The sequence below is a fragment of the Cervus elaphus genome, chromosome 33, assembly GCF_910594005.1.
Source record: "Cervus elaphus chromosome 33, mCerEla1.1, whole genome shotgun sequence".
Taxonomy (NCBI): domain Eukaryota; kingdom Metazoa; phylum Chordata; class Mammalia; order Artiodactyla; family Cervidae; genus Cervus; species Cervus elaphus.
The window spans coordinates 22419827-22447315 of NC_057847.1; the positions used below are offsets into that span (position 1 = coordinate 22419827).

At 38.5% G+C, this 27489-nt stretch overlaps 1 protein-coding gene across 1 annotated transcript in view; it reads left to right on the forward strand.

Moving 5' to 3' along the window:
- Nucleotides 1-27489, forward strand: part of PDE11A (phosphodiesterase 11A) — a 412338-nt gene that overhangs the window by 52091 nt on the left and 332758 nt on the right. Inside the window, exon 2 of the mRNA XM_043894853.1 lies at nucleotides 421-579. Within this exon, the coding sequence (XP_043750788.1) occupies nucleotides 421-579 (159 nt within the window). The remainder of the gene's footprint in view (nucleotides 1-420; nucleotides 580-27489) is intronic.

Consider the following 27489-nt stretch of genomic DNA (forward strand, 5'->3'; position numbering starts at 1 on the left):
TGGAAGAAAAGTAGTGCTTTTATGCATTTTTTTTCATAAGGCTTAATATATTTATTATGTATTTTTCTGATATAATACTTTGTAGCCAGTTGTCTATGTGAAATAACATATTTTAGTAAATAGCATAGTGTGAAGTTCTACACAAAACACTTCCCCCTTACCCAGTTTTGATGTGTTATTATGGTGGGGTTTAAAGTTTCTCTTTTCATTTACCGTGGTTAACAACTATGGGGGTGATTTGTTTTTATTTATAATCCTTTGGTGAATTCAACAAAATCTGTTGTTGTTATTAAAAATCAGTGAGGTGAGGTTCCCAGTAATAAGTTCTTATACACAGAAATAGACAAAAATACACTTCTTTCTCCTTCTTCTTGACAACCAGGCATAGACAATTAATGCCCTCTCTTGTCTTATTTTCAGGATCGAAGATTCAATGATGAAATCGACAAGCTAACTGGGTACAAGACGAAGTCATTACTGTGCATGCCTATCCGAAGCAGTGATGGTGAGATCATCGGCGTGGCCCAAGCGATCAATAAGATTCCTGAGGGGGCTCCATTTACTGAAGATGATGAAAAAGTAAGACTTCATGCATTTTGTGATTTGTACTCTCCTTCTTGATTATTGATTGCTATTCTCTGTGAAAAGGACAGGAATTATGTGAATAGCTGTTGGATTAGACCATTCATGGATCGAAGAACTTTTTCTCCTATTATATGAAATATAATGGGAGCTTTTTTTTGCCATATCATAGAATGTAGTATAATTGAAAATAATTACTTCATCTTCACCTTAACTTGCTTTTCATTGCAATCCCCAGTAGTTTTCTTGTTATTCCATAATCTTTATATTTCTTATAAATAAGCTTTTTAATTGAGGATCATAATACCAGCACACACAGCCCAAGGGAAGATAGGGGAGATAAAAAGATTACTGTGTTTCTGAAACTCAGCCCTTTTCTTATATTTTTATAACTACTGTGAAGAATTATTTTCTCAGTCCTTCTATAAAAATCTCAATAAAATGAATGTTATTTAATTGTTATTCCAAATTGCTAATAAAAAGGACATTATTTTTGTCCCTGAAGAGCAGTTGACCTTGGCAGAAATGATGTACTCTTTGCTCTGAAATGTTGAATTCTCTCACCAGTATTTTATCCACCAGCTCATTTTAAAAGAGAGAGCTTCAAAGAGCTGAAGTTCTGGTTTCGAATCTCTTTCCATTCCTGTTGAATAGAACCTGGTGGAATATTTATAAAATCTGTGGCAAAAGCAAATCTCAAGTTAATTTGTTTCAGTTTATGATTGCCATACTCCTGTTTGATTCTAAAAAACACTTTATAATTGAACCTTCTGGCTGTGAGATTGCTGTTTGCCAGTGCAGATTACTAATGCATTAAATGAATACAAATGTTCTGGCATAAAAGGTCAACATAAAATATGATTATAAGGAAGAAGATTTTTAAGAGAGTCTTTTTTTGAGAGGTCATTTCTCTAGTCAGATTTACATAGCCCAAATCCCAGAAAAGGTTGATAAATTCTTACTGTGTGATAGGACCTCAGGCAAGGTCTTACCCGTTTAATAATCAGCTATAGTGTGTAAGGTACTGGGGCCATGAGAAACAAAGGTAAATTCCAGATGTGCTATGCTGTGTGGTCTGCACAAGGAGGAAGGGGAGGTCAGCAATTAGATATTCTAGGACTGCTGTGAGTGCCTAGGAAAGGGAGGACGAGGCTCCCTTGAAGACTCTGAAGAGGCTTCTTGGAGGAGATGACCTCTGATCAGACCTCTGAAGAAAGCTTTTTTAAGGCAAAGCTAGGTGAGAAGGTGATGCTGTTTAGGAACACATAAAATGTAGTCGACCTCATTCACTATGCAAATATTTCCATGGAATGTGCAGATAGAACAAACATTTTATTTTGCTCCTTTTGTACCAAAGATGACAGAGTCTTATAATAATATACCTCCTATAAGGACTTATGGGCTTTGCTGATGGCTTGGATGGTAAAGAATCTGCCTGCAATGCAGGAGACACAGGTTCAAGCCCTGGTATGGGAATATACCGTGGAGAAGGGAATGGCTACCCACTCCAGAGTCCTTGCCTGGAGAATTCCATGGATAGAGGAGCTTGGCAGGCTACAGTCTGTGGGGTCACAAAGAATCAGACACAACTGAGCAACTTTCACAGGAACATAATAAGGACTTATTGAAGGATTTGAATTTGGTCTTTCCAAACGTAATAGCATCACCCAAATAGTTGAGTTTATCTACAGACATTAGTCTTGCCTTGACTCTGTCTCGTTCATTTAAGAGAATTCCATTATATATTTAATTTTCATCTCTGATTGCATTTATGTTAGATTTATTTGCTGAACTTTTCTCAGTGGATTTGTACTTAGAATCTAGGACTTCATAAACTCTGGATGATTGAAAGGGAAGGTCTGCAGAGGGCCTTGTTCCTGCCTTGAACAGCATCAGTGCTTAGCTCTGCTGAGAATGAGGGCTAGGCCCAAGCTTCAGCTTGGCTAAGGACAAGCAGCCTGCTTTGGGTGAGCCACTTAAACTCTGACTTTCAGTTTCCTCTTTGGTCAACTAGACTGTCTAGCATTCTGCAGCATGAGAGTTTAATAAGGTCATCACTAGCAAATACTTTGCAAAGTATAAAAAACTAGGCAAATGTAAACATAAATTTTTTAAAAAACTAACATTTTCCCCAAAGAATTTCAAAGTGTTCTTCTGTATTTGTCACTTATTCCCAGGCAGCTTATTTCTTACATTTAAATGTTAGAAATTTACTAAATTTAAAGACATTTAAATGTAAGTAGCATTTTATTTTCCAGGCTCCACAATTTCCTCACCTGATTAAAAAACCTTACCCTAGTCTCACTTCTTAGAAAGAAACCTCTATCACCTAGGGCACATAGGTTATATTATTACAGGTGACACCTGGATGGAGAGTATTTTTTATCTCAAATGCTCTATCTGGTGATTGTTCTTTACTGCAAGAATTCTATAGTAAACCAAACAGGAGTGGGGAGGAAGAAAAGCAGAAAACAAATTCTAGAAATGATTAACAGGAAAGAATAGGGTCTAGATGCTTTTTTTTTTTCATGTAAGAGAAAACGTTGTGGCACAGTGGGTGCATACAGGCCAGGTAGGGAGTATGGTGGTGATTTGGTTGCTCAGTCGTGTCCAACTCTTTGCAACCCCATGGACTATAGCCCACCAGGCTCCTCTGTTCATGGGATTTCCCAGGCAAGAATACTGGAGTGGGTTGCCACTTTCTCCTCCAGGGAATGAGTGTACTTGGGTTGAAATTCCAACTCTGCCATAGCCTGTGTAACCTTGGGCAAGTTACTTAGCTTCTCTGTGCTCCAATTTCCTCCTTTTAGGAGAGAATATAATAAAAATACTTATCTCCTAAGACAATAGGGGAATTAAATGAGAAAATACAAGGAAAGAACTTGGAAGAGCACCTAGCACTTAGTAAGTCTTCGTAAAAGACTAGCTTGTACTGAAGCCACGTTCATATATGTGAGATACAGTCAGGTCTCAGTTAAAGAATTACCTTTGTATAATATAAGTCTGTAAGTTTTTATTAAGCACAGTCTATGTGCCAGTTCCACTGTCAGAATTTCAACAACAAAATTAGGGCTATACTTTGTAAATTTACAGTTCTCTTGTGTTTATGACTGTTTATGCACATACTGTTTTACTTGATTGTACAAAATTATACTTATACCAATTTGTATTCTACTTTCTAATTTAAAGTTATTTCTTACATATGTGTCCACATACAGATGTAGCCTTCATTTTCCAGTTTTAGGGATTATAAATTTTCTTCTTTGTCTGTATAATCTAGCTTGCTTAGTCCTTGCCTTATTACTGGAAATTTGGGTTGTTTCTAGTTTTTCACTAATACAAATAACTCCTGAATGAACATCTTGAACAAATTACCGTTTTCTTTTGTGTTATTTCCTTGGGGTGTATTCCAGAGACTGAAATTACTGAGTCAAAGAGCAAGAAAAGTTTTATAGCTCTTTTTCCAAGTTATCAAATAGCTTTCAGAAATATTGAGCCCATTTATAATGGTAGCAGCATACCCATACCTCTCCTTACAGAGACCTGCCAACTTTGTTCAATTCACATTTAAAAACTCAAATTAGTTTTCCTTAGTCTGCCAGGCAGGCTTCAGAGACACTCCTCCCACATTTACCAGTATCAACTCCAGCAACAGAATTTTCATTGTTGCCTACAAGTAAGGAAACGAGGGCGGGAAATGAAAGTGCAGTGTTCAGTGTCGGTGAGGGGCACCAGACCAGACAGCCTTCAAGGCTTGTTCAAGTCTTTGCCTGGTATGGATTAGCAGAATGACCTTCTGCTAAGGTCAATTCCTCCTAGCCTTGGACCTCCTGGGGCTGTTGTGAGGAGTTAAGTAGATAATAGATGTAAAGGTCTTATCAATAATGAGCTGAAATCTCACCATCTACTCCAATCCAAATGAATAAAATTTGAACTATATTTGTTATTTTACTTTATACATATAACTGCTATGTCATCATTCATATGGATAGTGGTAAATTTATTGCACATTTAGCATAATGTGATTTGTATATCCTGATATCTTAAAATGTCAACTTCTGGAGACTATCAGCTGTGTTATGTTTGGTGTAACTCCAACACATTTTGCCATATGAGAATTGGTAAGTTATTTGCCTGGGATAAATTAAAAATTAAATGTGGTACATTCATTTCTAGGCTATTTACATCTCTAACATAATCATGCATAGGATCCTATTGGGTTTCTTAAAAACTCTATACGTACATATGTCTCAGTGACTGTGCCATATCATGTAATATTTGATGGCGGCCCCCAGAAAGGTCATCAAGTCCTTTTCCTACAAACCCTGTCCTCATCCAATGCAGAAATCTACCTGACAGATGGTTATCCTGGCTCTGCCTAAAAATTTCCCTTTCAATTATTTTAAATCATCATGTTATTTAAAGTTCTTGCATAATTAGCAATAATTTTATCAGTTATGGTCAGGGTTTGTGTGAAATATAATCTACCACATGCACATAATTTAATAATTTAAGTTACATAATGACAAATTACTGGTTTGGCAATTCATGTTGCAAGTGCACCTAAAGGTGGATCATACCCAAGAGGTGATCAGAATTCCCTGGTTCACCTCATGATTTCCAGCATATGTTCCTGTTTTCCTGTGATACATATACACTAGCTGCTTGAGGTGGTATGACTAGACTCCTTGCATCCAATTAATTGATCACTTCATTATTCCTGACTGAAAGGAGGTGTTATCTTGCAAAATAAAATGAGACCTGGATGGGAGCAAATATTTGGGATCTCTCAAGATGTATGGGCAGAGCAGAGGAAACCTGGGATATGGAAATGAGCATGGGCTCTTATCCACCCTTCCTAGCTTGTCATTACTTGAGCCCCAAAGGAGCTGTTTATTATGTTATTGTTGAGTGAGGAATATGTCCATTGCAGTTACTTTCCACAACCATCTTATAAGAAGTTGTGGCTTGAAGTTCTTCTCTGGCTTATCTCAGAGGGTTTCTTTAGCCTGTGATCACCTCTCTCCAGCTCACAGTTTGGAGTGTTCAGCTACCCTGCTGCTCTCCTTTGTGCGAGCATGTTCAGACACCCTGCAGAGCTGGGATGCAGCCAACTGAGGTAGGCTGCCCTGGGACTGGCCACATCCCAAGAACTTGTTATGGGTGATGCTGCCCTGCCAATTGGTGTTGAGGATGGTGCACGGATGATGCTAATGAGTCTTGCAGACGCTGGAGTTTTGTTGTTTGCAACAGGCCTGAGATAGCCACAGTCAGACAAAGGGAGGATTTCCTAAGCTCCTGGTCTTACATTTTAAAATTGTTCCTGATTTTATGAAGGCTAATGTTTAGGATCCTGGTGAGATATCAAGGGTGCTATAGGTACTAAAGTTCACATTAGTGGGGCAGAAGGATGTTGATACATCATGCTGATAGGGGTAACAAATTAGTGGTCCCAAAGAGTGGATGCAGCTCACAGATGTTTGTCTTGCATGGAGTTGGTTTGGCATAGAATTTATTTATTTATTTTTTCAGAAAGTCTTTAGATGTGCCTGTAAGCTCCAATTCTGCCATAATAGACAATCCCCAAATTACTAGTCAATTTAATAAAATCAACTTAAGGAAGTGAAGATGGACAGGTTTCTTCTGTCATCTTATGAAGAGTTAGTTAGGTACTTTTCAAAAGTGTTTTTCAAATCATTATGTTTAAAAAAATCTTGTTACATGTGTGGCTAGTGGTATTATAACTCTGCTGCTGCTGCTGCTGCTGCTAAGTCACTTCAGTCGTGTCCGACTCTGTGTGACCCTATAGATGGCAGCCCATCAGGCTCCTCTGTCCCTGGGATTCTCCAGGGAAGAACACTGGAGTGGGTTGCCATTTCCTTCTCCAATTCATGAAAGTGAAAAGTGAAAGTTAAGTTGCTCAGTCGTGTCTGACTCTGCGACCGCATGGACTGTAGCCTACCAGGCTCCTCCGTCCATGGGATTTTCCAGGCAAGAGTACTGGAGTGGGTTGCCATTGCCTTCTCCATAACTCTGCTAGTCAGGTTTATGTGTTTTATTGTGATACTGAGCAGTCTTTTAGATACCCAAATACTAAGCAAACAGTGGGTTAACTAATTTGAACATGTGGCCTTTTTGTCCTCATCTCATTTTCCCCTCTTTCCTGTCTGTATTTCAATTAAGTTAGATTTTCAAAACTGTTGCAATAAAATTAGAATTAAAAAATCAGTGTTTGATGAAAGGTTTAAAAAGTTCTGGAAGACAGCTCTTGATTTCAAGTTATAGTTCGTTAGTAAGATTTCAGTCCTGGAAAAATTTGAATTGAATATTGTAACTTGTTAATTGTAATGTCTTATCTACATTCAAGCTGTTCGTCACTGTACTATTTGCCTTTTAACGTCTATTATCCAGGTCCTATGTGATCACCGTGAAGCTACAGAGCTTCAGAGACCTGTTTTATGTTCTGTGTATTCCCTGGACTATATCTGACTGAGAATTTCAGAAATAAGCAAGGTTTACAAGAAAAAACTATTACTAACAGAGTACCTGTCAGAGTTCTGGTTAAACTTCAGGGGGTTTGTTCTTGTTGGAGAACCGTCTCAGACTTTGAGCACTATTCTCTGCCTCGTCCTTAGGCAGGATCTAATGGTGGGGTAAGAATGGGAGTCTGCCTGCCAGGGTCCAGGTTAAGGGTTATTGCTCTAAAAAACTGGTCACTCTGCCCCAGTGTGGTCATGTTCTTCCTACTCCCATATCTTTACTTGTATTCTTATCTGACTGCACGAAATTCTTCTCTTCTTCATCCTCTTTCAAGGTTTAAGTCAAATCCTGTCATCTTAAGTAGGCACTATTCCAAAAGCGATTATTATTTTTCCTTAATAGTAGTTCCTAATGTTTTATAGCTTAACATTTTTTTCAGATGTCCCCAATGATTGCAGTTGGATTTTGACTAACCATTCATTGAGCAAAGATATAATGACTAAATATTTAGGGACTAAGAAAATCAATGACACACCAGTTGACAAAATGAAAGGCAATACCTACATAGTGTATTTTGTATTTCAGATGCAAATGATGTTTGGTATGTTGGCAGATATACATGTCCCTTGCAAAAATTACAGTGTCTTATGTTGGCTTTTGTAACTTCCTGCTTTTTGAGCTTCTCTTTATATTTCTAAGAGTTCCCAAGGAGATGATAAGTGCTTAACCTTTCTGTCTCTTTCCACATACTTTGCAGAACCTTGTTCGGTAGTTTGCACTTAGCAGGGACCTGAACGAGCAGGAAATAAATAAATGAACCAAGTAAGTTATAGGGCTGTAAATGTTACAATGCGGAATCAGAGGGATTTTGAATGATCATTAATCCGAACATCATTTTTAATGGCCAAATGATGTTTCATTGTGAAAGAGCTATGCATTCATTCACTACTTATTGAGTCTCTGCTTAGTAAATACTACTATGTCTGAGGCACTGTTCCAAGTATGGGGGTTAAACTGCTTAATAAGAGACAAAAATTCCTGCCCTTTCAGAATTTGCATTCTTATGGTATAGACGGACAATAAACAAGTAAATATCTGAGTATATAACTTCAAGTAGTGATTAGAAATATAATTCTTATAATTTAGGTAATTCAGCCATTTTTTTCTGTAACTTGTATTCATACGACTGTGCTTGATTAAGTTTAGGTAAGATTAAAATGTTTACAGTACAATAGGATCTTTCACTAGGCTGGAGCAAGATTTGAGCCAAAGCTTTCTCCTCAGTACCTATGTTAAACGATGATGGACCCCTCAACTGAATCTCTTTTCCCTCTAAACTTCAGGTGTTCACACAAGATGCGAGTCCCTCTAGGCTGCCTTAAGCACTTGAAGTACAAAAAGTGTTGTCCATTATGTTCACCTCAGATATCCTGGTACTGCATCTTCTCATGGGTATCGAGCTGCAAGCACAGTACCAATTTTACCATCACCTGAATTGGAGAAGTTAAGAAAGCCTGATGATCTTGACCTGACATGGTCAGGCTGCTGACACTATATGCTGGACAGACAGGACTCGGGCGTATGGGAGGAAAAGGTGGAGGGCTGAGAGGAGTTCAGGGTATTCTGATTTTCAGAGACCAGTATGTCCATGACTTTTAATATTTTGCAGGTTATGAAACAGTTTTATAGTGAAGTCACTTCTAAAAGTGCAAAATGACAAAAAAAAAAAACAACCAAAACTGTCTCATAAACTCTGTCTCAGATTTATACAGGGCTTAGATAAGGGAGAGTGATATGCAATCACAGATTAGAAATAAATAAGCATTTGTTGGGAAGAAGAATGATTATTAAAGAACTAGAACAGGGTATTGTGGATTCTTGTTTACTGGAGATTTCAAATTAAGACAGATAATATCTTCTTTGAATAAGTAGTATTTTGTTGTCCGAATAAAAGCACAAGTTTACTTTTTCACCTTAGAATGATGAAATACTTGAATTGGAATTTTGAAAATTTAAATGAAATTCTTTGTTAATTAAAAGTAGAGTATAATTCCAAATGACTACCTTTGATCTGAGCATATTTGTCTTTCTTGGTTTATTTTCATTTCCTTTCATGATAATATTATTTTCTAATTATAAAAGTAATACAAACTTATTACATTTTTAAAATACAAAAATGAAAAAAATGAAATCGCCTATAGTCCTAATTTGCAGAGGGAATATTGTTAATATTCTTGATGTATTTCCTTATATTTCTTTATTTTTACTTACAAATAAAGATATATTTCCAAATTTGCATTATAAAGTATGCATGATTGTGCTTTAATTTTTCAAGGCACAATTCCTATGTGTGCATAATCTTCTATCATGTAATTATACAATGATTTATTAATCATCCCTCAGCATTGAAGTTTTTTCCAAAATTATGTTACAATAAAATTATAATTAATGTACTTTTTATAAATAAATCTAGGACTTCATCATAGGATAGGTACATTAAATTGCTATTTTGTAGGTCAAAAACATTTACAATTTTCTGTGGTTCAAATATAGGATTACTGGTTCAGGCAGTTTTTTGTTTTTCCTTTTTGAGTGTGAGATTTTTTTAAATTGAAGCATAATTGATCTATAATTTAGTTTCAGGTGTGTATCATAGTGATTCAGTGTGTTTTTAATAGATTATACTCCATTTAAAGTTATTACAAAAATAATGGCTACATTTCCCTGTGCTGTACAATATAGCCATGCTGCTTATTTATTTTATAATGGTAGTTTGTATCTCCCAGTCTCAAACCCCTGTCTTGCCTCTTCCCCCTTCCTCTTCCTTCTGGCAACCACTAGTTCTCTATATCTGTGAGTTGGTTTCTGTTTTGTTATATACATTCATTTATTTTATTTCTTAGATTTCATATATAAGTGATACATAGAGTAGTTGTATTTCTCTGTCTGACGTATTTCAGTAAGAATAATTCCCTCTAGGTCTATCCATATTGTTGCAAATGGCAGAATTTCATTCTTTTTTATGGCTAACGTACCGCATCTTATCCATTTATCTGTTGATGAACAGTTAGCTTGTTTTCATATCTTGGCTACTATAAATAATGCTGTGCATGTATCTTTTTGAATTGTTGCTTTCATTTTCTTTGCATACATATCAAGCAGTAGAATTGCTGGGTCATACAATAGGTCTATGTTTTTTTTGAGGAGAAACTCCATAGTGTTTTCCACAGTGGCTGCACCAATTTATAGTCCCACCAACAGTGTACTCGACTTTCCTTTTCTCTATGCCCTCACCAACATTTGTTATTTGTGGTCTTTTTAGTGATGATCATTCTGACAGATGTGAGGTAGTAACTTGTGGTTTTTCATTTCTCTGATGATTAATGAATGATGTAAGCATTTTTTTCATGCACTTGTAGGCCATTTGTATGTCTTCTTTGGAAAATTTTCCATTCAGGTCTTCTACCCATTTTTATTAATAAATCAGGTTATTTGTTTTTTTCGATATGGAGTTGTGTGAGCTGCTTGTATATTTGGATATTAACCCGTTATTGGTCATATCATTCGCAAATATTTCCTTCTATTCAGTAGTTTTTCTTTTTCATTTTGTTGATGGTTTTCTTTGCTGTGCAAAAGCTTTTAAATGTTAAATAGGTCACATTTGTTTTTTGCCTTTGTTTCTTATGAACATTAATTTTTAATAAAAACTTCAGTCAGTTCAGTTCAGTTCAGTTGCTCAGTCGTGTCCGACTCTTTGCGACCCCATGAATCGCAGCACGCCGGGCCTCCCTGTCCATCACCAACTCCTGGAGTTTACTCAAACTCATGTCCATTGAGTCGGTGATGCCATCTAGCCATCTCATCCTCTGTCATCCCCTTCTCCTCCTGCCCCCAATCCCTCCCAGCATCAGGGTCTTTTCCAACGAGTCAACTCTTTGCATGAGGTGGCCAAAGTATTGGTGTTTCAGCTTCATTGAGATGTAATTCACATACCACACAATTCACCCATTTAAAGTGCACAGTTCAATGGCTTTTAGTATATTTTCAGAGATCTATGACTATCACCACATTCAAATTTAGGATGCCTTAATCACCTCAAAAGCAACCCCATGTCCATTAATAGTCACTTTCCATTTGCTCCCAGCTCTTTTAGTCTTAGGCTACTGACAGTCTACTTTCTGTTTCTATGGGTTTGCCAATTTGGGGCAAGTTACGAAAATTGAACCATACAATCTGTGGTCCATTTTGACTGGCTTCATTCACTTAGCATAATAATTTCAAGATTCATCCATGTTGTAGCATTTATCCGTACTATTTCTTTTTGTGACTAAATAATGCTCCATTGTATGAACATACCACATTTTATTTATCCATTCATCAGTTGATGAACATGTGAGTTGTTTCCACTTCTTGACTGTTATGAATAATGCTGCAGTGAACATTCACATACAAGTTTTTGTATGAACATATGTTTTCATTTTTCTTGGAGACAAATCTAGGAAGAGAATTGCTGGGCCATATGGTAACTCTAATGTTTAACCTTCTGAGGAACTACCAGACACTTTCCCAAACTGGCAGCACTGTTTTACATTTCCACCAGCAATGTATGAGTATTCCAATTCCTCCAGATTCTTAGCATACTTTTAGAAAAATTAATTTATTTTAATTGGAGGATAATTACTTGACATGTTGTGATGGTTTTGCCATACATCGACATGGATTAGGCGCAGGTGCATTGTGAACCTGAACTGTGCTCCCACCTCCCTCCCCACCCCATCCCTCTGGGTTGTCGCAGAGCAACGACTTTGAGTGCCCTGCTCCATGCATTGAACTTGCACTGGGCATCTATTTTATTTTATATATGGTAATGTACATGTTTCAATGCTAATCTCTCAAATCATCCCACCCTCATCTTCTCCCACAGAGTCCAAAAGTCTGTTCTTTATGTCTGTGTCTCTTTTGCTGCCTTGCATATAGGATCATTGTTACCATCTTTCTAAATTCCATATATATGCATATATATGCGTTAATATACAGTATTTGTGTTTCTCTTTCTGACTTACTTCACTCATTGTATAATAGGCTTCAGTTTCATCCACCTCATTAGAACTGACTCAAATGTGTCCTTTTAATAGCTGAGTGATATTCCATTGTGTGTATGTACCACAACTTCCTTATCCATTCATCTGCCAATGGACATCTAGGTTGCTTCATGTCCTAGCTATTGCAAACAGTGCTGCAATGAACACTGGGGTACCTATGTCTCTTTCAATTCTGGTTTCCTTGGTGTGTATGCCCAGGAGTGGGATTGCTGGGTTGTATGGCAGTTCTATTCCCAGTTTTTAAAGGAATTTCCACACTGTTCTCCATAGTGGCTCTACCAGTTTGCATTCCCACCTACATTGTAAGAGGGTTCCCTTTTCTCCACACCCTCTCCAGCATGTATTGTTTGTAGACTTTTTGATGGTAGCCATTCTGAATGGCATGAGATGGTACCTCATTATGTTTTTTATTTCCTTTTCTCTAATAATGAGTGATGTTGAGCATCTTTTCATGTGTTTATTAGCCATCTGTATGTCTTCTTTGGAGAAATGTCTGTTTGGTTCTTTTGCCCACTTTTTGACTGGGTTGTTCGTTTTTCTGGTATTGAGCTGCATGAGCTGCTTGTATATTTTGGAGATTAACTCTTTGTCAGTTTTTTCGTATGCTATTATTTTCTCCCATTCTAAAGGTTGCCTTTTCAACTTGCTTATAGTTTCCTTCATTGTGCAAAAGCTTTTGAGTTTAATTAGATCCCATTTGTTTATTTTTGTTTTTATTTCCATTACTCTGGGAGGTGGGTCACAGAGGATCTTGCTGTGATTTACGTCAGAGTGTTCTGCCTATGTTTTCCTCTAAGAGTTTTATAGATTCTGATCTTACATTTAGGCCTTTAATCCATTTTGAGTTTATTTTTGTGTATGATACTAGAAAGTGTTCTAGTTTCATTCTTTCATATATGGTTGACCAGTTTTCTAGCACCTGTCATTTTGATTTAGTCATTTTGCTGGGTATGAACTAGTGTTTCATTGTGGTTTTGATTTGCCTTGTTCTGATGGCTGATGTTGAGGATCTTTTCATGTGCTCATTTGTGGAACTTTTTTTTTTAATATTCTTGATAAATTTCACCCATTTTCCCCCAGAAAATTGTATCAATACTTAATGCCAATAGCAGTATATCAACTCACTGAAATTTTACCAGCTTCAATATTATAATTTTAAAAGATTGCTTTCCTTTGATTTCTGATTTCACTTTATTTCCACTTCTTTGATTTATTCTGTGTGTGCATGTATTTCATAGGAATTAATTAGCCATTGGTCTCAGTGAACATATTTTTTTAACTAGAAGAAAGATTATCATAATGCAAACTGACCTAAGCCAATTTGATCACACACAACTACTAGTTTATTTGTAATAGCTTTTAAGTACATCATAATAGCTGCCTGAAAGCTTGCAGTTGATAGGAGATGACTGCTTTCCTACAACTTTGCTACTTGTTTTTAGTGAAAGCAGGTCTCAGACCAAAATCTGCTACATAAAAAGACATTTATCTAACAAAATGTATTGGCAAGTTGGGTCAAATAGTTCCTATACCCTATTTAGTAAGTTTCATGAAATCCAAGCTCTCTTTGTTTTAGGTGATCTAAATACCCCTGGCACTGCGTCAGAAGCAGAATCTGGTAGCTCTTGTGGTGGGTATCAGGCAGCCAGACCCTTTGACCCAGTGGCAGGATTGGACAGCCTCAGAGTCTGTCCCTAAGGATACATCACCTTTGGAATTTGCTAGATTTTTACATCTTATTAATATAAGTGTTGAGGGGTCTTTGGAATATTATTACCAATATACATATCTTGAATATGACTAGTTTCATAATTAGAGTCCATATCTAATATCCATTGTGCTGGTTAACAAGCTAGTAGTTTCACCAGTGAAAGTCCATTTCTAACACTGGTAAAAGCCCCACACTCTTTTTTTTTTTTTGTAAATTAAGTTATTTATTTTAATTGGAGGCTAGTTACTTTACAATATTGTAGTGGTTTTTGTCATACATTGACATGAATCAGCCATGGGTGTACATGTGTTCCCCATCCTGAACCCCAATCCCACCTCCCTCCCCATCCCTCAGGGTCATCCCAGTGCACAGGCCCTGAGTGCCCTGTCTCATGCATCCAACCTGGACTGGCGATCTGTTTCACATATGGCAATATACATGTTTCAATGCTATTCCCTCAAATCATCCCACCTGCACTATTCATGGTAGGTAAAGATCTCTGGAGGGGCTTCCTTGATGACTCAGTGGTGAGGAATCCGCCAGCCAATGCAGGAGACACGGGTTTGATGCCTGGATCAGGAAGATCCCCTAGAGAAGGAAATGGCTTCCCACTCCAGTACACTTGCTTGGGAAATGTCATGGACAGAGGAGCTTGGCAGGCTACGGTTCATGGGGTCACAAACGAGTCAGAAATGACTTAGCAACTAAACAACAACAGCAGACATCTCTGGAGCACTTATGGTAACCACATTTGAGTATGGTTTTCTGATTACTCCTGAAGTGTAAATTCTTGAAAGGGCAACTGTCTGTTCCCTCATAGCATTTTAAACCTAGTCTGTTCTACATGCACACATAGTTTCACAGTATCTTTGCTAAAGAACTTAAGGCAAATTATAGACCTTGAAAGAGCATGCATTGTCTCTCAGTGTTTGGTTTTCTTCTTAAACAAGACAGTAACAGAAACTATTTAGTAAGTGCCTACTCTGTGATACATGGTTTATATTCACTATCTCATTTAATCCGCAGCAAACCTTTAGGTAATTATTATTACTGTCATTTTATGGATGGCTTTCCTGATAGCTCAGTTGGCAAAGAATCTGCCTGCAATCCAGGAGACCCCTGTTTGATTCCCTGGTCAGGAAGATCCGCTGGAGAAGGGATAGGCTACCCACTCCAGTATTCTTGGGCTTCCCTTGTGGCTCAGATGGTAAAGAATCCACCTGCAATTCGAGGAGACCTGGGTTTGATCCCTGGGTTGGGAAGATCTCCTGGAAAAAGGAAAGGCTATCCGCTCCAGTATTCTGGCCTGGAAAATTCCATGACTATATAGTCCATGCGGTTGCAAAGAGTTGGACGTGACTTTCACTTTCACTTTTCATGAATGGGAAAACTGTGAGAGATTTTAATAATGTGTCCAGGATCACCTGACTTGTGTGCATGTCCACACGGCATGTGGAGATTCTTGGTGTGTGGTCATTATTTTCTTATTGTGTCATCTTCACTTCAGAGACTCATAAACACAGATTGTGCTATATCTGATGCATGTGTAGGGATGTTTAATAAATTTGAGATTCTGCATACTTAATACATTTGAAGGAGACTGTGTTACTGAGTAAAACATTATTTCTAAATTACATTGCCTTGTGGCATTTTAACTTTTCATGAATACCTGAAACAAAGTTTGAGCTTCATATCTGTAAGAAATATAGAAAACTAACAGGCTAAGAGTTAGGAATTATTATTATTATTTTAATGATTACTTTGAATACATTCAACTCTGAAGTAGATAATTTAATATTTTCCTTTTATCCCATTTTTATGTTTTCACTGACAAATAACAAAACATTTTAAAGTTATGGCTTTTAATGTATTTCTCCCCCACCCCAAGGATGAAAAGGAGCTGAGGATCAGTTCTCATGCTTTAAAAAAGTTGTGCTTCAAGCCAGAATTTGCAAATACAGTAGTGTTCAGTTTCAGTGAGCAGAGAAGTGAGGTGTTCCAGAGTAAATTACCCTGCAGCCTACTTTAGAGGGTTTTTTCTATGTTTAGCAAAATTATGGAATATTCTGTTTAAAGAAGCTACGTTGTATTCCTTGTTGGAAAATTTCAAATAGAAGATGACTTTGTAGCATACTTCATGGTTTTTAACAGTGTATTTTGATTTTTAAAATATACCTGGCTGTTTATTTTTTCCCTTTTCTTCTTTTTTGTATTGGAGGTGGAAATGAAGCCATTTCTTTTTGTCATTTTCTATTATTTCCTTTTATTTCTCCCACATGCACCCTAGATAATATCCTGGCTAGATATGATTACAGGCTATTTTCCCTGGCAGATTCTGATTCCATTGCCAATCAACAAAGTTAAGGAGCATTGCCCCCACCCCCTTCATATTCTGCACACTCTGTTTAGAAATGAGAAAAAATCTCAAAGGTAAGCACTGCTGTATTACCAAAGCAGGCAGCAAAGTACCCCCTGGGAGGCCCCGGGTGGGAGTGAGAGCATGTTAAGAGGGGGAGAAAGTAATGAACAATTTTGAAAAATGAGGTTATATAAGTTAGAGCTGCCCAGAGATGCTCTGAAGGTCTATTAGACACAGTTCTTGAAAAGGGGTTTAAATGAACTAAAATGCAATAATGAAACTCTCTCACTGGAGAGAATTTAAAGTGATTCCTCAATAGAATTAATTGACATCATCAAAAGGCCAAAACATGCTTTCTCTGTCTGAAAAATATGGTGTTTTGGAAGATTTACTTGTCTGTAGCGTATACTGAGTGACTGGGAAATCAATATCTTTTCTTTAAAGGTGCCACCCAGGGTTTAATCGCACCTGTAATTGTATATCCCATAGCATCTGAGAAGTCTTCATCTTCAGTGCTTGGTGATTTGGTTAATTTCATTTCCAAAAATATATCCATATCTGGTTTTTTTTTTTCCCTATCTCTTAAAAAAAAGTGTTTCTGAGTAATTTTACAAATCCTTTCATACTGACTCAATTTTGTCACAATTTCCCAGTGGTATTTTTTGTTTAATATAATTGAAGTTTCTTTTAGGTATTTTGTATACATTTCTACTTTCAAATACAGGATGAGGCTTCAAAATAAGCCTTGAATTATTCTCCCCCAGAGAATCACAGCCCTTGAGGAACCTTTAAGTGTCCATTGCTCCTTTTCAATGTTTGACTAAATGTAAAGTCTCAACTTAGTAGTTTGACATGATACCCTTGTACATTGGATAATCATAGAACATGATGGAGGTTTTGCAGTTCCTAGTCTCTTAACCTGTGAGACAGGGTGACAGGAATTATTGTCTTCTTAAGCCTGAAGGCAAAGTCATTTTGCTGTAGATTCAAAATGCCAGTTGTTTTAAGATTTGATCCCGATGTTTATGACTTGTTACCATGGATGTTTCCATTGTTTTACACATTAAGGACACATCCAGTTATGAAAAAGAAGAGTGTGCAAATCATGGCAAACTTCTGATCTAAGCATGAATTTCTTAGGTAAAAGAAAACTGGAAACTAAACTGCTTATTCCTTTCTTGTCTTCAGATTGTTGCCAGGGGGAAAATTATGCACAGATCATTGGGTTAAACAAGGATTATTGTTCCCCCTGCCATACACAAAGCAATAAGTCATTCTCCTTCTTGAAATTACATCTTCTCTAGGACCAGTATATAAAACATAGTTCTATTTGTGCTGGAAGTACAAGGTCACAGCCATTCACTTGGAAGATGATCCTTCACAGATATTCCCAGAAAAATACTTTGGAGAAATACTCTCTGCCCTTCATGGTTCAATGATGTAAAATGTTTGTACTGCACTTGTTATGGGCTCTAAAGGCAGAGAGCTTACTCAACAGATAGACCTGTGTGTCTGGTGCTATCTTTAGAAAGATAGTCGTCGACTGGAAGATGGTGGAATACATGCCAGGTATGTAGTTTGTTACATTTACTATCTTAGAAAGCATCAATCATTATAATAATATCAAAATTTGCATTTACAGAAACTTTAATCTTCACCCAGGTATTAACTCGTATGATTGATTCTGTCATTATTCTTATGAGATAGCTAAGATTACTGTGAATCTTTTTCTTATAGTTGAGGTAACTGAAGCCTGTCTTGTCTAGTAAGAAGTTTTAATAGTGGAATTGGGAGGTCAGTGTTCTTTCCTCTCCTTTTGCCTGGCTTGTCATTTTTTGTGAACAGCAAATTGACTACTAAGAAAGGGCCTCCCTCATAGCTCAGTCAGTAAAGAATCTGCCTGCAGTGCAGGAAACCTGGGTTCAATTCCTGGGTTGGGAAGATCCCCTGGAGAAGGAAATGGCAACCCACTCCAGTATTCTTGCCTGGAGAATTCCGTGGATAGAGGAGCCTGGCAGGCTACAGTCCATGGGTCGCAAGAGTCGGACATGACTTAGCGACTAAACCACCACCACCACTACTAAGAAAGAGGAGAACTCAAAGCAAAGAGTACAAATGGGCTAATTGTAGCAATCGTGCCATTTCACATGCCAGAATATACCACTTACCAATCAGCAGGAAAGGGAAAATCATAACAATGAGATCAGTTTTTCACATAAGACGTGCAGTGAGCACGTTGTTAAAGAGATAAAGGTGACATAAGAATCTTCCCTCGTACAGTCTTACTGGAAAACAGTTAAGAACCGTCTGCTCTGAGTGTATGAAAATCACAGAAAGTAAAGATACCTCAGAAATTGTTTTTGTTTGAATTCTTATTTTACAATTTAAAAAAGAAAATGTGAGAAATTTTAAATGATTTGCCCAGATCACACAATTGAAAACAGTAGAGCTGGGAGTTGACTCTGTCTTGAGACTCTAGTGTTGCTGGGCCTTAACTCTATACCATGCAGATGTTCAGCTGCCTTTGGGCAGAAGGTCAGACAACAGTGGGGTTCCCATTCAACTCTGTGGTTCTTTGGTCAGCAACATCCCATGGGGTAGCCCCATTTTTATAGGTAGGAAAATCCAGGTTGAGGAGTGTCTGGAGCAACAATTAGCAAATCAGTGGAGGTGGCTCAGTGGTAAAGAATTTGCCTGCCAATGCTGGAGACGCAGGAGATGTGGGTTCCATTCCAGGGTCGGGAAGATCTCCTGAAGGAGGGCATGGTAACCCACTCCAGTATTTTTGCTTGGAGATTTCCATGGACAGAGGATCCTGGTGGGAAACAGTCGATGGAGTCTCAAAAAGTCGGACATGACTGAGTGGCTGAGCACGCACGCACGCACGCACGCACGCACGCGCACACAGTGCGTCTCCCAAGTGCTTCCTTGCCTGTCTTCTCACAGATGTTGGAGCCTACAGTGTTTCTGCTTCCACAGTAAAAAGGGTTTGTGAAGAATCTGTATTTCAGCCACAAAGGTTGAAAATGAAAAGAAGAAATTAAGAAAAAAAATCTCTATTCTATAGTCAATATTGAAGTAAATTACATATTGTCATGCTCTGTGACAATCCCAGTCATGCTGAAATTATGTCAAAATGCTCAGGGGAGATTCTAGGTTGGCATATTTCTGATGCTTTTAAGCTGATATTTGGATAGATGCAGGTTGTATCATGTCAAACCGAGGATTCTTCAAAAACTGTTATGGGAATCATAGCCTGCTTGCCTCAAAAGTTTCAAAGAAAGCTACAACTATTTAATTGTCTACTGGTGATTGTTGATTTTTGATGGTTAACACAATGTATTTAAGAATAAAATGAGCCATTGGAATAAAGTGGGCTTCCCTGATGACTCAGCGGGTAAGGAATCCTGCAGTGTAGGAGATGCAGGTTAGATCCCTGGGTGGGGAACATCTCCTAGAGGGGGAAATGGCAACCCACTCCAATATTCTTGCCTGAAAAGTCCCATGGACAGAGGAACCTGGTGGGCTACAGTCCAAAGGGTTACAGAAAATAGGACATGACCGAGCGCGCAGAGATGCTGACAAGATGATTGGAATAAAACTCTATACGAATGTACTCTTAAGAACCATGAGAAGTAAAAATTTTGGTAGAAATAGGTTAAGAGTAAGTAGGAGGCAAATTTTTATTGGAGGCAAATAGTATGAATGATAGGAATATTTTAGTAATTTCTCTTTATCAACTGTCTATACAGAGCATTTCAATTCAGGTGTTTTTGATGCAGGCATTTTGACAGAATTATAGCCAGCAGACACCCTGGCATATAGTTCTACCTTAATCCCCTTCCCAATTCTGGGAACTTTTTACTTTCCACTTTATTAATTTATTTGTTGTTTGGAAGCTTTTAAGCTTCAGGTTTATACTGCTTTTATTTCTGGTTTGAATCTGTTTGGTAGTGTATTAGAGTTTTGTCATATTGCTGGATTCAGTTGACACTTGATAAACGAGATTGAGCTCTAACTTTTTCTTTACTATATTTATTAAGATTATGTTAAGCATATTATTTTGGAATTAGGAAAAAAGCAGTAAATATTGTTTAGTCTACTATAATTGGAAAGCCTCCAGAGGGTATCAGATACTCCCCCTAAAGCATTTTTATAAATGAGTTTTATTATAAGTGTAAATGTGTTATTTAGAGAAGAGTTAGAAATTTAATTAAGGTCGTGTGCAATCTGAAGCTGAGAATAAGAGATTTCATTATGGTCCAAGGATCCTCCCTTTCCTGTGGCCCCTAATATATACTAAATTAAAAAAGAAACACAGGATACTTACAGGGAGAATATAACGCTTTTGCTTTAGATAGATGTCTTGCAGCATTTAAAAACGCAAGCCTTCATAAGCATTTACAAGAGTCCTATCTTGACTGGACAAGAGGATGTTTTTCTGACCAGATAATCTGCAGTTTGTTTTATGGAAACAGTAACCGATATTTCCATTTCGAAATATAAACCTGTATTTTAAATATTTTTTTCAAACTATTCCCCCAGGAACTTATAACTGAAACTTTCTGCTGCAAATTTTTAAAATAAAAATAACAAGTTCTGTTATTGATCAGCATCATTATTTAAAACGCAAAAGTAAATTGAATGTCACAATTGTGACATGAAAGGTGGAATTGTAATGTCTGAGATGCAGAAAACTCAAGATACTAGTGAATTCTTGTTGTTGAAGCAGTTATTTGATTGGAAGAATTTATGTTTCCTTCTGAGATGTGTGCATGAGTTCCATCCATATGTAGTTTGTGCAAGTGAAACCGAGTCGGCATGGAAGACTTTCTGCCTTCCATTTCTTGTAGGCAAGACTCCAGCCATTATAACCTTCCATGAGTTCCAAGAGGTGATTGGAACAGTTGCTTATCAATGCAGGAGCAGCCAGGAAGTCACTTGAGGCAAGATTAAAGGGACCAGAGAAGTTCATCAAGATTAGGAGACCTGCGATGAGACTAAGGGAGTACAAGCCCTGCTCACACCCCAATCTTGCCAGAGATCCCACCTTTGACCCACTGTTATAAAAACCCTCATCAGGTTCACTGGAGTTGAGAGACATCGTTTTTTTGAGGCAGAAGCTGAGTCAGTGTGTCTCCCTTTACTGGCAAAACAAATAAAGCTATCCTTTTCTGCTTCACCCCAAACTCCATCTCTGGGGTTTGATTCGGCCCTGGTGTACGGAGAGGCTGAGCTTTCAATAACATTGGATGAAGGCTACTCCCATCCCCACCTGTTTTCTTTGGTGCTAGGGTGAGGTTTACCAGAGAAAGAATGTCAGTTTTTGCCTATGGTTTAATACGTGCGTGTATGCTTAGTTGCTTCCATTGTGTCTGACTCTTTGCAATCCTGTGGACTGAAGCCTGCCAGGCTCCTCTGTCCATGAGATTCTCCAGGCAAGAATATCAGAGTGGGTTGACATGCTCTCCTCCAGGGGATCTTCCTGACCCAGGATTGAACCCGAGTCTCCTGCATCTCCTGCATTGCAGGCGAATTCTTTACTTCTGAGCCACTGGGGAAGTCCATTATTTAATACATATATGTATCAAGTATGTATACTATATATATTATTTGATATAAATATATACTAGTATATATTAAAGCTGAAACTGTAGCAGTGGATGTTTTGTTGTCATTATTGTCACTAAGTTGTGTCCTACTCTTTTGTGGCCACATGGACTTTAGTCTGCCAGGTTTCTCTGTCCATGGGATTTCCCAGGTGAGAATACTGGAGTGGGTTGCCTTTTCCTTCTCCAGAGAATCTTCCCATCCTAGGGATCAAGTCCACAACTCCTGCACTGGCAGACGGAGTCTTTACCACTGAGCCACCAGCAAAGCCCAGTGTATGTTTTAGGTTGAATCAAAATTCTCTCTCTCCATCCTCCCACACTCCCTCTTTCTCCATTTCATTCCTTAACAGATTTGAGATAACTGATGGGAAATATTGTGATATGTATTAAAGTCTCATGGCCAGATGAGGCGACAAGCTGGGAATTCTCAGAGGTTTTTGTTTTGAATGTAGATTTTGGGAAATATAAGAATCTCTAGCTCCTAGGATGTGACGGTGATCTGAGTACATTCTGGTCTTAACCAGAGTGTGTCTTGATCCACCCTGTCTCTCTGGCATGGGGGGAAGGCTGGAGGATTCCAGTAGACTCCTGGTATTTAGATAGGTGTACCCAAGTCTCAGGTCAGAGGAATTTGGACCAGGGGCAGTGACTCACTGAGAATTCACAGAACAAATAACACTATTCAGGGAGCTAGAACAGTTTGTGACCTGTCAACTAGGAACACTGCTGCCTCTCAAAATGGAGAAATTCATCAGCTATAATGAAGGATCTTGCCAATGTACAAGTATAACTGTTAAGATTCTGGCCCCAGTGGATCAGTTTGTGGATTCATTTCCCCATTGTGTAAATGGCATAACCACCCCCCCCCCCCCCACACACACACAGTTTGTGAGTAAAGAAATTCACAGAAAGAATATCCTCTGTTTTACAGAGGAAATGAGTCTTCATTTCTTTTCTTATTCGGGGCTTGCCTCAAGGTGTGTTAGGAAGATTTGGGCCTGGGTAGAATATTCCTCTGAACTTCATTCCTTCTGTTTCGTGACTAATAGCTTTTCCTTATAACCACATAAAAAATTGATACTGCTTTAGAAATGAGCATTCCATGTCTCTTTGGTTGTTCAGACACTCGGGCATGTCCGACTCTGAGAACCCCATGGACTGCAGCACGCCAGTCTTCCCTGTCCTCCACCATCTCCCAGAGTTTGCTCAAACTCATGTCCATTGAGTCGATGATGCCATCCAACAATTTCATCCTCTGTCGTCCCCTTCTCCTCCTGCCTTCAGTCTTTCCCAGCATCAGGGACTTTTCCAATGAATTGGCTCTTTGCATCAGGTGGCCAAAGTATTGGAGCTTCAGCTTCAGCATCAGCCCTTTCAATGAATATTCAGGGTTGATTTCCTTTAGGATGGACTGGTTTGATCTCCTTGCTGTCCCTTGGATTCTCAAGATCTTCTCCAGCAACACAGTTTGGAAGCATCAATTCTTTGGTGCTCAGCCTTCTTTATGATCCAGCTCTCACATCCATACATGACTACTAGAAAAACCATAGCTTTGACTCTTCAGACTTTTGTTGGCAAAGTGTTATCTCTGCTTTTTAATATGCTGTCTAGGTTTGTCATAGCTTTTCTTCCAAGGAGCAATGTATTTTAATTTCCTGGCTGTAGTCACCATCCACAGTGATGTTGGAGCCCAAGAAAATAAAGTCTGTCATTGTTTCCATTGTTTACCCTTCTATTTGCCATAGTGTGATGGGACTGGATGCCATGATCAAAAAATGTTAATTTTTTGAATGTTGGGTTTTAAGCCAACTTTTTCACTCTCCTCTTTCACCTTCATCAAGAGGCTCTTTAGTTCCTCTTCTCTTTCTGCTATTACAGTGGTGTCATCTGCATATCTGAATTTATTGATATTTCTCCCAGAAGTCTTGATTCCAGATTGTGATTCATCCAGCCTGGCATTTCTCATGATGTACTCTGCATAGAACTTAAATTAGCAGAATGACAATATACAACTTTGATATACTCCTTTCCCAGTTTTGAACCAGTCCATTGTCCCATGTCTGGCTCTAACTGTTGCTTCTTGACCTGCATACAGGTTTCTCAGGAGGCAGGTAAGGTGGTCTGGTATTCCCATCTCTTTAAGAATTTTCCACAGTTTGTTGTGATCCACACAGTCAATGGCTTTAGCGTAGTCAATGAAGCAGAAGTAGATGTTTTTCTGAAATTTGCTTGCTTTTTCTATGCTGTAATGAATGTTGGCAATTTGATCTCTGATTCCTCTGCCTTTTCTAAATCCAGCTTGTACATCTGGAAGTCCTCGTTTCATGTACTGTTGAAACCTAGCTTGAAGGATTTTGAGCATAACCTTGCTAGCATGTGAAATGAGTGCAATTATGTGGTAGTTTGAACATTCTTTGGCATTGCCCTTCTCTGGGATTGGAATGAAAGCTGTCCATGTCTCTAGTGAATTGCTTATCTTTCTTAAAGCAGAGTGAATTGCTTGCATTGTCATTCTTATGTATTTTCTGACATAAGTGAAAGTGTTAGTTGCTCAGTCTGTCTGAGTCTTTGCAACACCATGAACTGCAGCCTGCCAGGCTCCTCTGTCCACGGAATTCTCCAGGAAAGAATACTGGAGTGAGTTGCCATTCCCTTCTCCAGGGGATCTTCCCGATCCAAGGATCAATCCTGGGTCTCCTGCATTGCAGTAAGACCCCTAACCGTCTGAGCCACCAGGGAAGCCTTGACATAAGAGAAACACTAAAGCTATCAATTGCTTTAGACTGTATGACATATTTTGAGGACCACTTAAAAGAACGCTGTGCAAAACAATGAAATAAGACTCTGAACTCACCCAAAAGTTTAGCATGTGCTGGGGGCTTTGGGCACAGTTAATAGACAAACCTCTTTTGCTGATTTAGCCAGGGTATCTCTCAGAAGTAAGCAGAAGTGATACATTTTTATGTTTAACACACGTAACATTGGTGCACCTGGAAGATTCTTGTTAGTTTCGAGCAAGGGAAAAATAAGATGGCTACAGAAAATGCCAAGAAAGTTTCAGAGGCTCTAATTTCAGTGTATATCTCTTATTACCAGTATACTAGTTGTGGGAACAGGCTTTCCACAGCTTCTGTCTGTGGATCTTGGTTCCACTTGTCCTTTTGTCTTAAAGAATTGATTCTTGACTTAATCCCAGAGGCACAGCAGTGAAGAGAAAAATGGATTTTCACATAAGAATAGACCTAGACAATTCAGACTCTGTGGAACGACTGGCTACATAATTTGTAGGGCCCAGTGCCAAATGAAAATGCTGGGTTCCTTGTCCAAAACTTATTAAGAGTTTTAGGCCTGTGACAGTCGGGCATTAAAGCAGACTCAGGACCCTTTGAAGCACAGGGAACTATGTGACTGCACAGGCCACATGCCAGGAAGCTGGCCCAGCTCTCTGGTCTGGAAATAGAAAGGTCAAGGAGGATCCGCTTAAATCTGAGCCGTTTAGAAAGCAATAACGGAACAGGTGAATTTTGTTTGTGGCATCGCACAGTATTAAATTTATGGAAACCGCTGTAGTTCCCAGTAGATGTTATCAGCTACTCCTTCTATGCGAAAGAAGCAAACATCTTCTTGGAGAAGCTGCACGGGTGGATCTGAGAGTTTCTTTATTTGTGGCAGCCACAGGTTCAGGCAGAGCCACAGAGGGCCGAGGGATGACCCCCGAAGGCTCAGTCTGGGTATAGTTGACATTCTTGAATTCCTGGGGTAGTCACAGAAGGCTCATGGTGAATGTTTTGTTTGTGGACCCAGACCTGGGTAGCGTTTATTCTCCACATAGAGTGAAGGTTCTCACAAAACTTAGAAGAGACAGGAAAGCATTGCCTCACAAGGTTTTGTGTGTGGCAGTGATGGCAACCGGTGATTTCTTGCACTTAACTCACTGTGTGTTTATAGCCACTCTTCTCACTGATCCTCAGTTTACACAGCTGGTCAGCTTTTACTGATGGACTGTAATAATGGAGGAGAAAGCATTAACTCTGAGGGATGTTTCAGAGCCATTGGAAAACTAGTAGGAGACTATTGCTTGGTTCTTTTTGTTATAACACGAAGTATTAAGCAAAACATAAACAGATTTTAATAAATGACAAAAATCAAAACATAACAGAAATTTCTTCTGTGCTTAAATCCATACGAAAAGAGTAGATGCCATATTTTTCATGCAGTAGTCACATATAAATATTTGTTTCTAAACAAATCATTTTTAGAGACAACATCTTACTCATCAAGATGTTTAATAAAACATCTGTTTCTGATGAGAAAAAAAATAACACATGCAGGGACACGAAAGCAACATTCGTGGAGTGGCTTACTGTACTAGGGGCTTCCCTTGTGGTAAAGAATCTGCCAGCTGGTAAATCTTCCAGCTGGTAAATCTTCCCTTGTGGTAAAGAATCTTCCCAGCTGGTAAAGAATCTGCCTGCAATGTGGGAGACCCAGGTTTGATCCCTGGGTTGGGAAGATTCCCTGGAGAAAGGAATGGCTACCCACTCCAGTATTATGGCCTAGAGAATTCCATGGACTGTATAGTCCATGGGGTCGCAAAGAGTTGGACATGACTGAGTGACTTTCACTTCACTTCACTGACTGTATTAGACACCTTCGTATGTAGCATCCTTAGTTCATGTGACTACCACTTAGAGGTAAGGAAGATGTGGTTCAAAAAGCAAACATTTCACTAACAAAGTGCTTCTATAAAATGTCAGTTAATAGGTGTTCCATGATAGTCAAATGCTTGAGAAAATACTTCATGTTATCAGGCACTCAGAAGGTTAGGAGACTTGGACTATTTAATTGACATTCTAGGCCCTTTGCTCTTTGCCTTTTTCCCTCTTCTTCCCCATGAGGGTTAGAGGTTTCTTCTGGCCCTCAGTTCTGACAGTAGGAAAAGCTGCTCTCAAAAAGCAATAAGGAAAACAGTATCATCTGTAGCCTTGTAGATGTCTGCAGGCTGGTGGAGGTATACTTGAGGGACAGAGAGTCTTCATGGAATCCCTGAAATTTTACTGTAAAGTTTTGCTATGTAAGCCAGACATCAGTGGCTGAATCTGTTTCTGTTCCCAAAAATACCCAGAGGGATGTAGTCAGGAATGTTTGCTGAAAAACTCTGGACACTCAGTACTGTAGTCAGTCTTTGGAGTTAGCATTTCAATTTCCAAGATTTGGATCAGTTATCTAAATACAGTTCTTTGGGTGAAACAGATTTAGTTTTAGAGTTACTGTGTACTCTGTAAAATCTGAAAGACATACTAAGTTAGGTTGAAATAGGATCACAATAATAAGAGAAGGCTTTTTATCTGATATGATTAGGGCTTGGTTGGGTAGATGGTGCAGTGGTAAAGAATCCACCTGCCATTGCAGGAGATGCAAGAGGCCTGGATTCAATCCCTGTGTTGGAAAGATCCCCTGGAGGAGGAAATTGCCACCCACTCTAGTATTCTTGCCTGGAAAATTCCATGAACAGAGGAGCATAGTGGCCTACAGTCCATGGGGTTGCAAAGAGTTGGACATGTTGAGCAACTAAGCATGCCCCCAGGTAGCCCCAAATTCATTAAAATCACGAATTATTTAAAAGCAGTACATATACATCTT